The sequence below is a fragment of the Lampetra planeri genome, chromosome 72, assembly GCF_965212315.1.
Source record: "Lampetra planeri chromosome 72, kcLamPlan1.2.h2, whole genome shotgun sequence".
In the NCBI taxonomy this organism is placed as follows: Eukaryota; Metazoa; Chordata; class Hyperoartia; order Petromyzontiformes; family Petromyzontidae; genus Lampetra; species Lampetra planeri.
The window spans coordinates 2,739,485-2,753,398 of NC_136177.1; the positions used below are offsets into that span (position 1 = coordinate 2,739,485).

The window sequence follows — 13,914 nt, forward strand, 5'->3', positions numbered from 1 at the left end:
GGTTGTGGGTTCGGTGCCGACCCTGATGCCTGCTGTGTACTTGGAGTTTGCTGTGTCTCTCTCCTTGATCGCATGGAAGAAGGCTGTCTCTGGTGTAGGCCAATCAGTTTCAAGAACTGCATATATTTTCAGAGCATGTTTGCTTGCATGTTCACCATGAATACATGAAGTCAATGCAGACTTAATTCCTTGCAAAAGGTATCTATTTGCTGTTTGAACAGCTTAACGCCTCCTGTTTTATTGCCAGAAAGGGTAAAACCTATCCTTTGTACAAAGGCAATCATTTTGGATGCTGCCAAAAAGGTCTCAGATATTATTCCGCATATTATTTTATACCTACAGGATAGCCAAAATAACCCATAAATCTACCAATTTGACAACCTACCTGCCTGCCTGATCTTGCTTCTTGGCGCCCCGTTCTAACCTTGCTGCACTCCCCTCCATGGACCGACCCAGATGATGAGGAAGAAGTGGAGGAGGAGGAGCGCGATGCTGCTGACGGTGACGGAGGGCCTGTGGAGGAACAGGACGCACGCGGGGACGGCTCCTGGGCGGAAGTGGAGGTGGAGCTGGAGGGCGACTCCAATAATAGTGAGGAGCCAGGTGACTCGGGAGGTCGTGGATTCGATCCCGACCCTGGCGATGCCTGCTGGTGTGTGCGTGTGTCTCCAGCTGCAGTCGTATAGAGTTTAGAGTAAATTCCACGTGATGATAATCAACTTCATTGAGCTATCATTTGTGATAGCCAAGTCTCTTTTGAAAAAAAGCTATACAGCTCAGTGGGCTTTACCTGGCAAAGTAAAATAAACTTTAGAAAGTTTAAATAGTTGTTTACTCGTGTATGCTCTAAAGCAGTGGTTCTCAACCGGCGGTACGTGAGGAGGTGATTTATAAAACGTGTGAAGTTATATTATACGTGAGAGTGATGTATGAATCTGCCGATATAAAATAACTACGATAAAATGTAAATCCATATCCTAACCTAGAACGATATAAAATACGATAATTGTTTTTTTATCTGGCAACAAAATTGACACCTTTTTTACAAGGAGTCATGAACCTCATTTGCCAGTAGCAAAATATGATAATTGGTTTTTTACCCTTTTATCTGGCAACAGTTTTGTCGGCAACAGTTTTGTTGTTGCCAGATAAAAAGGGTAAAAAAACAATTATCATATTTTGCTACTGGCAAATGAGGTTGCAATGGTGTAAATGCTTACCCCGAGCTCTCATACTCTGATGGTGCATTGTCTTTGAGTTGTGCGCCTTTTGGCGTCATCTGGTCCAACACCATGTGAGACTAGGCTCTAAGGAAAGCTGTCTCGGGTGTGGACCAATCAATTTCAAGGACAATGCATACATTATCAGAGTTATGTTTTTTGTTTGCATTCCGACTGCAGGTATTGTGGTTAATGAAAACATGACTCCTTGTAAAAAAGGTGTCAGTTTTGTTGCCAGATAAAAGGGTAAAAAACCAATTATCATATTTTGCTACTGACAAATGAGGTTCCAATGGTGATATAAAATACCTTTCTAAACTTGGTGATCGTAAAAACAATGTGGTTTCCAAGAGTAACCAGCGAGCACAGACAAATTACGTCACGCATGCAGAGTATCTGTTGAATTCATTTTTATTTTCTTTGGGTCTTACGGTGAAGTCACGTAGATATGTTCAAAGAAAATAACAAAAAACTACGATGTTTCGATCGCTTGTGTTGCAATGGAAACGTCTTAGTTTTCTGTTATTTTCTTTTAACCTATCTACGTGGCTTTACCCAAACACCCAAAGAATATGAATTCCTGCAGTCACGAAAGCTTTAAGTCAACATTTAGTTTTTATTTGCTAGCAGTTACGAGCTAGTTAGGATACTCCACAAAATGGACAATTGGTTAAAATTTGTATGTTCATTACAGTTGATCATTGATTATAATCCAATGCGCGATTATCCGGCTCCCAACATCCGGCGGTCCCAGGCTGATCCGGTGAAACCGGCAAAATCTCTCCAAAAGCTGTAACTAGTCCAGCGATCGGCACCGTACGTGACAAAAAAGTAGCTATGCTTGATTTCAGTATCAAATATGTACAGTAGATATACACTGTATACAGCAACTTAAACGATCAAGATACTGCACGTATATACATCACTACATGCAGAGTCTTCGAGATTGGAGTGGTAAGTTCGGTCCAGTAAATTTAGTAACTTTTAAAAATAGGATATCCATTTTTGTCTATTTGTATGTTTATGCCAATTTCACATAGTAAACAAATTCGAAAGACTAAAAAAACATATAACAACACCTAAAAACATAATTTCATATAAGACTGCAAAAATAAACTATTTTTAAAAATGCTTAGTAGTGATTCTGCCGTTTTTGATAATCCGATGCCCCTTTGCCCCCTTCCCCCCCCCGAAGCTTCCAGATTATAATCGGTGATCTACTGTATTTGTACATTTATTTCTCAGAACCATGTTGGATCAGGCACAGGGGCGGGGTAACTATTCAAACTACATTCATCAAGGTAGTTATAGAGTACTGCTGCGATCCATTCTGGTTTGGATTTCAGTTGGCTTCTTCCTCGATCCACCCAGAACACTCCCAACCCAACAATCACCCAGATGGATTTGACCCTGTGATGTACCGTGGCGTTCTGCTCGTTATTCACCAACCCACCATCCGCAATTTTAGCTGTCCGCGAATCGCGAGTGTAACTCGACACGATTACTGCATCAAGAGAGAGAGAAAGAGATAAAGTGATGAGAATGTGATGCGTTAAAGTGATGAGATGAAGTGATGTTTTATTATGATAATTTTCATGTATTAAATATCGTATCTATGTATTTATTTAGGGTATCATCTGCAACATTTGCTATTCACAAACATCTCCGGAATGTATATGCCTCACGAATAACAAGTCATGGCTGTTTAGACAAAGTACCAGCACCATGTATTGGTCGAAGTTATTATATGTTTAATGTGTTACTTTCAAGTCGGAGATTTGTATTTGCCATGGGCTGTAACGGAGATTATTGTGCGCTTATGTTAGTGTTCATTCTGACTTGTCCTGAGATCCATGACAAAATCCCGTGTGATCATCCCCCCTGTGGATTGCGAACCACGGAGTGGCCACTGCTTGTACTAGGGCATCCGGTGCCTCGTTCATGCATGTTCAACTTTTTTCGCATTGTACATAGCCAACGGTGCTAATTAGAGGTGCAGGGGAAGAACAACAAACTAAACACAAAAAGCAGTTTTAAAAAAATGTGTTTGTCAATCTAAATGATGATTTAAAAGTGCATAGCTCCAGTGACCTCCTAATTACGGGAGGAAGAGTGTTCCAGATGGCCGCAGCAGCACATCCGAAAGCGCGCAATAGCACTGACCATCTTTGTTCGATGGATAGCGAAAAGCCGCTGCTGCGAGGATGACCGAGCTTGCCTGATAATGGTTTATGTTCCTTGACAAGATCCCAAGGTATTGTGGTTCATTTGTGGCAAGCAAGTTATAATAACGTCTTCATTCGGCAACCAGAAGCCAATGCAGCTCATCGAGCACCGGACAGATGCCGAACACCCTAGAGCCACACGCCCCTCTCATTTTTTTTTGCCGCCACAGAGGACGGAGATGACGGAGATGACGGAATGGACGGCGCCAACTTCCCCTGCCTGGTGTGCGGCCGCGAGTTTAGCCGCCAGAGATCGCTGCGCCAGCACGAGAGGTGGCACCGGCGCACGGCGGTGGTGGCCCCTCACCCGGAGGGACTCGGCGATGACGACAACGCCGGCGCCGGCCTCCCGGACCAGCCGGACGTCCGCGCCATGGAGAGGCTGCACGGCTGCACCATCTGCGACAAGGCGTTCAAGCGCAAGAAGTACCTGGTCGTGCACCAGAGGACGCACACAGGCGAGAAGCCATACGCTTGCGCCGAGTGCGGCAAGGCGTTCACGCAGAAGGGCCACCTGCGCATGCACCTGCGGTCGCACAGCGGCACGAAGCCGTACGCGTGCGGCGTGTGCGAGAAGGCGTTCCCCAGGAAGGAGCGTCTGCTCATTCACCAGCGGACGCACACCGGCGAGAAGCCCTACGTGTGCACGGTGTGCGAGAAGGAGTTCGCCCGCAAGGAGCACCTCCTCGTGCACCAGCGCACGCACACCGGCGAGAAGCCGTTCAAGTGCCTCCTGTGCGAGAAGGCGTTCACGCAGAAGAAGTACCTGCAGTTTCACGAGGGAAACCACTCCGGGCGGACAGAGAAGCCCCACGTGTGCGCGGTGTGCGACAAGGCCTTCAAGAAGTCCGAGTACCTCCAGATCCACCGGAGGACGCACACGGGTGAGAAGCCCTACAAGTGCGCGCAGTGCAACAAGGCGTTTGTGCAGATGGGCGACCTGCAGAGGCACCGGAGGACCCACACGGGCGAGAGACCCTACAGGTGCACATTCTGCGAGAAGGCGTTCGTCCAAAAGGGCGACCTGCAGAGACATGTGAGGACCCACACGGGCGAGAAGCCGTACAAGTGCCCCACGTGCGAGATGGCGTTCACGCAGAAGAAGTACCTGCTGATCCACCTGAGGAACCACACGGGCGAGAAGCCCTACGTGTGCACGGTGTGTGACAAGGCCTTCAAGAAGTCCGAATGCTTGCAGGTCCACCAGAGGACGCACACGGGGGAGAAGCCTTACAAGTGCGCCCTGTGCGAAAAGGCATTTGTGCAGAAGGGCGACCTGCAGAGGCACCAGACAATTCACACTGGGGAGAAGCCGTACAGCTGCCATGTCTGCAGCAAAGCATTCACGCGCAAGGGTTACCTGCTCATCCACCAATGGACCCACGCACCACAGAAGGGGAAAACTCCGGTGAAGTGAGCCCAGGAAGGGATTTACAGACTCGACGGAAGATAAAGCCTCCCAGTCCACCCCTGCTGTGCTTACTCGTCCTGCGCGTCGCGTGGCTCATCGTGCTGTCAGAGACACTCGCCATGCCTGATCCTCCCATTTCCCCACGTTTCTCCAGCAGGAGACTCACTGCAGGTGTTTTACCTTTTAACTTGGAATGTGCAGATGTTTTGTAACTAAATGTATTATTAACGTGGTGGAGCGTTGTCACATTCTGCACTGCCTATCAGTCTCATTGCTGGATTTGTAGGCAATGGGCTTGCAGTCTGGTCTCTGATACTGGTAGGAACCTCCTGGTTACACCAGCCCACAGGGGATTATTGTGTCCGTCCGTCGTGCATCAAAAAATGGGAGGGGTGGGGCTGGGTGGGGAGGGGAGGGGCTGGGTGGGGGGTGGGAGGGGTGGGGCTGGGTGGGGAGGGGCTGGTCACCCCGTGATGCCCTTATAAAACTCAACGTTTAACCTACTCCCGTCCGGCTTGTGCCCGCCCTCACAGTCGGCCATATTTGCGGAATACACCACGCCGCCGTTGACCCTGGCCATTGACCGAGCAACCCAACGTTCCTACCAGCTCCCTCCGCAGGAATGTGTTATGTTTCTACGTTGGGCTGGAGTCTGCGATGTGTGAGATTGCTGGAGTAAAGTGGAGAGGCTGTTGCACCAACAATGTAGTGGACGACAACCTGACCGAGCAGTTATTGTGCGAGTCTCCTGATTGAGAGATGTGAATCCAGCAGAGTGACGGGGGACTGGGGATCGACAAGGACAGACCCAAATGCACGAGTGGTGTTGCCCGGACGGACCATGGAGGGGGGGAGGGGTGGGGTGGGCTGGGCTCATGTCCCCAGCAGTTACTCCGCATCTCGCACAGAGAGGCTTCAGGAGACACAGCCGGTAGCTCGGGGGACGGATGGACTGAGGACACCGAGACGGCGCCGCTGTGCGTGGAGCCACTGGGCTCGTGGAGAGTGGGAGGATCAGTAACAGGAGCAGGAGGAGGGTGACAAGCAGCACAAAAGGAGGAGCTATGAGGCTCTTGGGAGAGCAACCTGGATGTGCTGGGTGCTGGTAGCAGGGACAATTCTTGCACTGCTGTGAGAGCGATTCCCAATCTGTGCTGTGACATTGCTGACTCAAAGGGGGATGCCCAAGCTTGAAAAGGGATATTTTTTTAGCCCAATGTAAACTGCTCAGAAACCACAAGAGGATCCGTGTGGTAGCAGTCTGTCCACTATGCACACATGCGGTATGTGTGCGTGTGCTTACTTCAACTCAATGCTTGGCTAAAATTAAGTTGCACAAGGTTATCCATTGTGAATGCGTTGCCAATGGATGTGTAATAAACCCACTCCGTACGATATCGTATCTCTTGTCTTTATTTGTTCTTCATTTACACAGCTCTCTCACACCGCTGGGTTCCTTTTTCCCGTTACTCCCATTACTCGAGCGTGGCGTTCGCTCACTTTCCTCGCTCCCTCACACTGCTGGCTAACGGCATTCAGGAGTCAGCCTCCGGCCTGCCACGTGGCCGCTGCCGTGCCGGAGGCGCAGACGAGCTGTCTCTCTCCACCCCTTATATCACCTGGCTCACGTGATGCCACACAGCCAATCATAAGCGTCACCCCTGGAACCTTCTAGATGTTGCTATACAGCCCCAGGGCTACGCCCCTGGCTCGACGTCCCATTGGCTGCGGGCTGAGGCCAACAGAGCCTATCACCATCGCACAGTTACCACCGGGTGCATCATATTACAGATGTAACGAAGCAGTTCCAAATTGCAGTGCTTAGTGGTTACAGCACTGCACCATGAACCTTGGTATCCAATTCTTGGCAATGACTCAGTTTGAGTGATATGTGAGCTGGTTCTGTGTCCCTGATCTCCTCTACACCGCATTGCTGAAGTCTGGTCGCAACCTCCATGGTTTTCACTGGGCAGTGGATTGATGCAGAGCTGTATATGTAAAGACTCTCCCAAAGGTCTCAGTTTAGTTTCATGATATTCTGACGATATTGAGAATGTGACAGCAGCAACGGGTTACCAGGAGAAAAGTACATTCATCGTCAAATTTCAGTGTGGATCTCTCAATGGAAGGAGATCGCAGTGGGGAAACGCAGACGAATAAGATGCAGATAAGTACGAGATTCCTCTGATACAACAGTGACTCATCAACCTGCAGGTCTCCGCAGCCACTGCCGTCCCAGCTCGCTGATCGTAGTGAGCAATGCGCTGCTTCATTACTGGTTTCGAAGTCACGGCCCGTACTACCCTCAAGTGGTGACATTACCGAGACTTGGAATATCTTGCTTGACAACATTAAGAGAGTGCAGTGTAAGAGCAAGAATTTCTTTGGTCCATTTCTATTCAGTGATTTGAGTGTTCCGGTAGAACCAGACTCGTACAAAGAAAAAAATGTCCTTATTAGGTACTGTACGCATCCTAGATGCATTTGTTAAGATCAGGGCATGTAAAGACGTGTCCTGATCTTCAGCGGGACACAATTTCAAGAGGGGTATCACATTTGTGGATTTACACTATATCAAAACTCACTTGTACATAAAGCAGTACGTGTACATCACAAGGGAAGAAGGAGGGTCGATATTTGAAATTGTCCTCATTCATGACAGCGACACTGAGTCATATGACTCGTTTTCACCATGTTCCTTGATTGGAACATGCACCTACAATTGGCACAGTTGGCTACGTACCATGCGACAGAAGTTCAACATACATACATAGGGTTTTATTTTAAGATGTTTTCATCCAATTGATGACTAATGATACATGTGGGAGGAAACCGGAGCACCCAGACAACATCCACGCACACGAGGAGGTAACACAATCTCCGTACAGATGGAAACATAATGATTAGTTCACTTGCTGTACTGCCTCCTGACGAGCCAGGGTAAGGCATATCTTGGACGCCCATGGGAAGGGAGTTTCACAATAGTTGTGTGATCCACCAATCCTCACTGCTACCTCCACAGTGCTGGATTACAGGCCACTACCATAACCACCAATGCCCGGCAAAGTGTGATTGCGATACTTTACAGTAAGTCTAATGGTAGGCAGAGTAAATCTGCTACCTCGAACAAATATTCGGAATAAATCTGCCTACCGTAAACTGTATTTATTTGAAATGTATCAAAACAATGTACACTAAAATAAAATGCAAAGACAAGGAAATAATGTTTAAGTAAAAGCCATAGAGAAAATAGTGAGCCTTGTACTCCCTCCTAAGCACACTGTTGCTCGTAGGATGCCGGATCACTGCCAGCAAGGCATTAATATTCTTGGGGCAACACCTGAGAAGGCCCGTCTCCCCAGCGTTGAGCGCAAGAGCCGAGGCTGGGATAGTCGGTCCTACTCTGAAGAGCGTAGTATATAAACCCCAGTCATATGACAGATCAGTTGGGCCCGCAGGTACATTGGTCCAAGACCATACAGAGCTTATAGACCAGAATGGCTAACTTAAACTGTATGCAAAAGCTTACTGGAAGCCAATGCAGATTGCAGAAAGTGGGGATAACGTGCTCAATGCGGGCTACACGCCTCAGAATTTGGGCTGCCACATTTTGCACTAACTCAAGCGCCCTCAAAAAGATAAGTGCAAGTCCTGCATGAAGGTCATTACTGTAGTCGAGGCAAGTCGATACGAATTCATTGGTTAATGACTCAAGGGCACGAGTTGAAAAGAAAGGGCGCAAAACACGGAGTTGGCGGAGATGAAAGAAACCAGACTTGATCACAGCCGCCATCTGTGCACGCATTTTTAGGCTGCGGTCAAATCGAACCCCTAGGTTGCATACCTTGGGAAAGGCACGAATCTGAACCCTGTTAATAAGTGGAAATTAGATATCGAACTGGCCCAGCCTGAATTGAGAATCAGAGGCAACGATCATTACCTCGGTCGTCAGGTTTAAACTTTTAAAAATAAAAATTTTATCCAGCAATGTTGCTGCTACCTCGGACAGATATTCAGGCAATGCAGAGACACGCAAACCCAGGTTTGTCAGTAAGCAAGACATAGATCTGCGTGTCATCGGCATACTGGTGGCAACATAGGCCCCGCCTCCGGATAATATCCCGCAGCGGCTGAACATATAGGTTGAAAAGCAGGGGTGACAGAACAGACCCCTGCGGGACCTCAAACAGGACAGGCCCTTCAGGTGACAAATGGGGACCCATAGACACTCTGTGGTATCTCCTGACAAGAAAGAGGCAATCTACTCTAAGGCAGTTCCACCAATTCCTGCCATGGTTCTCAGGCGCTGTAGCAGAATTGCATGGTCAACTGTGTCGAAAGCTGCTGAGAGATCAAGCAAGACAAGGGCAGATATCTGTCCGATCCATGGACTGAAGAAGGTCATTAGCCACACAAATGAGGGCCGTCTCTATGCTCTTACCAGCTCGAAAGCTGGACTGGGTATTATGAAAAAAATAAACGACCAGACTCAAGGCAATGTTCCAACTGGGCTGAGACCACCTCCAACAACTTTCCAAGATGGGAGGTTGGAGATTGGGTGATTGTTTGATAATACATCAACATCCAGTCCCGACTTCTTCATAAGTGGTCGCACTAGTGCCTTTTTAAGGGACACAGGCACCTTGCCATTCGAAAGGGAGGAATTTATGATTTAAGTATTTGGACTACTGTCTCAAATGACTCCTTTAGGAGGCATGAAGGGCAGGGATCCAAATCACAGGTGGTCCAATTCATCCCAGAAGCAAGTTGCAAGATGGCTGAAGAAATTGGGGCAAACCTATCCAGAACTAGAGGAGTCTTTGCCGTGAGGCTGACCATGAGACAGTCTGGGGGTCCGAGTATATTGCGGATGAAATCAATCTTATTCGATTCCAAGCTTTGGTGACTGCAGGAATTACTCTTTGGTTCTTTTGGTAAAGTCACTTATAAATAAATAAATTCAATAATAGAATACGAAGTTTTTATTGCAACACAAGCAACCATCATCAGGTACGAATGAATGAGAAAACAAACATAGCAAACTGAGAAATACAATGCAATACAACCCAGAGAGTCGGCTAACAACAGTCAACATCCTACCTGGTTTATTAACGTTCTTCCAAAGAATGCAAAATTTGAGATGGAGACAAAACACAGACACGGAGACACAGACACAAGTAGAGAAGACACAGACACAGAAAGACAACACCTCTGTGTCGCGGCCTTAAATAGAGAGGGGGGGGGGGGGTGGTAGAAAACAATGAGAGAGTTGTGTGGAATTCCTGCCCATAGCAGGTGGAGGAGCGACACTGGACTTCTAAACAAACAAGCACATAGCAGCAGATGACTCTGAACAATAGACTTACAAACAAGCACGGAGAAATCAAATTGAGTAAAATTAAGGAAGTTTAATGCAATGCAACAACAGAGAGTCGGTTAACACACAGTTAACACGTAGCCTGGTTGATTACATTCTTCCAAAGATTGCTAAATTAGAAGTTAAGTGTGAAACAAACAGGGGAAATCCTCCCCGTAGAGGTGGTTGAAACTAGATTCGAAGCTTTCGTGACTGCAGGAATTACTCTTTGGTTCTTTCGGTAAAGTCACATAGAAATAAACAAAATAAAATAATAATAGAATACGACGTTTCGATTGCAACACAAGCAACCATCATCAGCTACGAATGAATGAGAAAAAACAGCACAAACTTAGAAACATAATGCAATACAACCCAGAGTCGGCTAACACAACAGTCACCATCCTACCTGGTTGATTAACGTTCTTCCAAAGAATGCTAAATTTGAGAGATACAGACACGGAGGGACACACACATAGACACAGAAAGACAACACCTCTGTGTCGCGGCCTTAAATAGAGAGGGGGGGGGGGTAGAAAACAATGAGAGAGTTGTGTGGAATTCCTGCCCATAGCGGGCAGAGGAGCGACACTGGACTTCTAAACCAACAAGCACATAGCGGGCGGATGACCCTGGACAATAGACTTACAAACAAGCACGGAGAAAGCAAATTTAGTAAAATTAGGAAGTGTAATGCAATGCAACAACAGAGTCGGTTAACACAGTTAACGCATAGCCTGGTTGATTACATGGGCATCATGGCGGCGCGGATACATGCAGCGGCTCCTCTCTCTCCCATCAGATCGGTGTTTTTATGTTTTTTGTGTTATCCATCTACGTGCATTTGTTCGTCATTATCACGTCGATTAAACGTAGGGCGCACATACACTCGTGAATTTCTGCTCGCCATCGGAAGAACCATACTTATGGATATAAACCCAGCAGACGCGGAAGAGTTACGCGACTGCGGTCTGCTCCAGAGGCCTGCTCTACCACCGACCCCTACTACTGCAACCAGCCTACAGTGGAAGCGCCATAGGCGGTGTATGAGGAAGCAGAAGAGGGGAAAGCGCGGAGGTATCGAGGCTAGGCGAGCGGCTAGCCCTCACCGGCCGGCTATCCCGACCATCACACTGGCCAACGTACGCTCGCTGGAAAACAAACTGGACTATATCCGCCTTCTTCGTACAACTTCCAGGACTGTGAGTGAGTGCTGTGTCCTTGTGTTTGTGGAGACATGGCTTAACGACAGCGTCCCTGACTATGCCATTCAGCTAGCCGGGCTAACATGTTACCGGGCGGACAGAGCGCTCGTCGAGGGGGGGCGGACAGAGCGCTCGTCGAGGGGGGGAAGACTCGCGGCGGGGGACTCTGTGTTTACATCACCGATGCCTGGTGCCGCGATGCTGTTGTGGTCTGCCAACACTGCTCATCATCGGTGGAGTTTATGGTAATTAAATGCCGGCCATTCTATCTGCCGAGGGAATTTAGTGCCATATTGTTGGTGGCACTATACATCCCCCCTTGCTCCGAAAACAACAGGAACGAGGCACTGTATGAACTCCATCAACACATCGGTGACCAGCAGACAGCCCACCCAGATGCCTTCCTCATTCTCGCTGGGGATTTCAACCATGCCAACCCCAAGATCGTGTTTCCACAACTCCAGGGACACATCAACTTTCCCACACGAGGAAACAATATCCTGGACAATGTCTATACTACACACAAAGGTGCCTACAAAGCCCGTCCCCTCCCCCACCTTGGGGCCTCTGATCATGCCACTGTTCTGCTAACGTCAGCGTACAGGCCGCTGGTTAAAGTCACCAAACCAGTTATAAAGCGGATATGCGTGTGGCCTGAGGGGTCTTCGGAGGCACTCCAGGACTGCTTCTCCACCACCGACTGGAACATGTTCAGAAAGGCAGCCACCTACAACAACACCGTAGACCTCCAGGAGTACACGGAGACCGTCACTTCCTACATGAGGAAGTGCATGGGGGATGTCACAGTCACCAGAACCATCTCCATTCGGGCCAACCAAAAGCCATGGCTGACAGGGGAAGTCCACAGGCTCCTGAGGGCTCGGAACGCCGCCTTCAAAGCAGGCGAGGAGATGGGCCTGAAGATAGCCAGGGCCAACCTGTCGCGAGGCATCAGATTGGCCAAGAGGCATTACTCCAGGAGGATCGCCGACCGCTTCAATGACAGCAGAGACACCAGGAACCTGTGGCGAGGGATGCAGACCATCACGGACTATAAACCCTCTCCGCAGATCTGTGACAGCTCCACCTCTCTGCTGAACCAGCTGAAGGACTTCTTCGCTCGCTTTGAGGCAGACAACAGCACTCCAGCACAGAAGACTCCACCACCTCCCGGTGATCAGGTGCTGACGCTATCCCCAGATAGCGTGAGGAGATCCCTCAGAAGGACGAACCCAAGGAAAGCCCAGGGCCCTGACAACATTCCGGGTCGTGTCCTGAGAGACTGTGCGGAGGAGCTCACAGATGTCTTCACCGACATCTTTAACACCTCGCTGAGACAGGCTGTTGTACCCACGTGCTTCAAAGCTACCACCATCATCCCGGTCCCGAAGAAGTCATCTCCCGCCTGCTTCAATGACTACCGCCCGGTTGCACTCACTCCCATCCTTATGAAGTGCTTCGAGCGGCTAGTTCTACAACATATCAAGTCTATCCTTCCCCCGGGCTTGGACCGTTTCCAGTTTGCATATCGGTCTAACCGCTCAACCGATGACGCCATCTCCGCTACCCTTCACTCAGCTCTCACCCATCTGGAGACTAAAGACTCCTACGTCAGAATGCTGTTCATCGACTTTAGCTCAGCATTCAACACAATCATTCCCCAGCAGCTCATCAACAAACTAGATCACCTGGGGCTCAACACCTCGCTGTGCAACTGGCTATTGGACTTCCTGATAGGGAGACCACAGGCAGTTCGAGTTGGCAGCAACATCTCCAGCACCATCACACTGAACACAGGGGTCCCCCAAGGATGTGTGCTGAGTCCCCTCCTCTTCACTTTGCTGACCCACGACTGCACACCATCATTCAGCTCCAACCTCTTCATTAAGTTTGCGGATGACACAACTGTGGTGGGTGCCATCAATAACGGTGATGAGACAAACTACAGGAGTGAGGTGCGCGGGCTGGCCACGTGGTGCAAGGACAACAATCTACACCTGAATGTTGAGAAGACGAAGGAGATTGTCGTGGACTTCAGGAGAGTGCACACCCAGCATACTCCGCTAACCATCAACGGTGCTGCAGTGGAGAGGGTGAGATGCACCAAGTTCCTGGGTGTGCACATCTCTGAAGACCTGTCGTGGAGTCACAACACTGCATCACTGGCCAAAAAAGCCCAACAGCGCCTGTATTTTCTCCGCAAACTGAGAAGAGCAGGAGCCCCGCCCCCTATCATGCACACCTTCTACAGAGGCACCGTTGAGAGCATCTTGACGAGCTGCATCACCGTGTGGTACGGCACCTGCACCGTGTCCTGCCGCAAGACTCTGCAGCGCATAGTGAGAGCAGCTGAGAGGATCATTGGTGTCTCTCTCCCCCCTCTTCTTGACATTTATAACAACCGCATCACCAGCAAAGCAATAAAGATTGCAGGTGATCCCACTCACCCATCTTACAGCCTGTTCAGCCTGCTGCCATCAGGGAGGAGACTGCGGAG

General features: G+C 48.9%; 1 protein-coding gene across 8 annotated transcripts in view; it reads left to right on the forward strand.

The window, feature by feature from the left end:
• The window catches only part of LOC144737698 (uncharacterized), a 15,825-nt gene extending 10,577 nt beyond the window's left edge, over positions 1-5,248 (forward strand). For 5 of the 8 annotated variants that reach the window (XM_078620546.1, XM_078620542.1, XM_078620549.1 and 2 more), the window contains 2 exons: positions 457-603; positions 3,616-5,248. In XM_078620546.1, coding sequence (XP_078476672.1) covers positions 457-603; positions 3,616-4,862 — 1,394 coding nt within the window. In that variant the 3' untranslated portion in view covers positions 4,863-5,248. The remainder of the gene's footprint in view (positions 1-456; positions 604-3,615) is intronic. The other 3 variants (XM_078620543.1, XM_078620544.1, XM_078620545.1) reach the window with 3 other exon arrangements.
• The last annotated feature ends 8,666 nt before the right edge of the window (positions 5,249-13,914 follow it).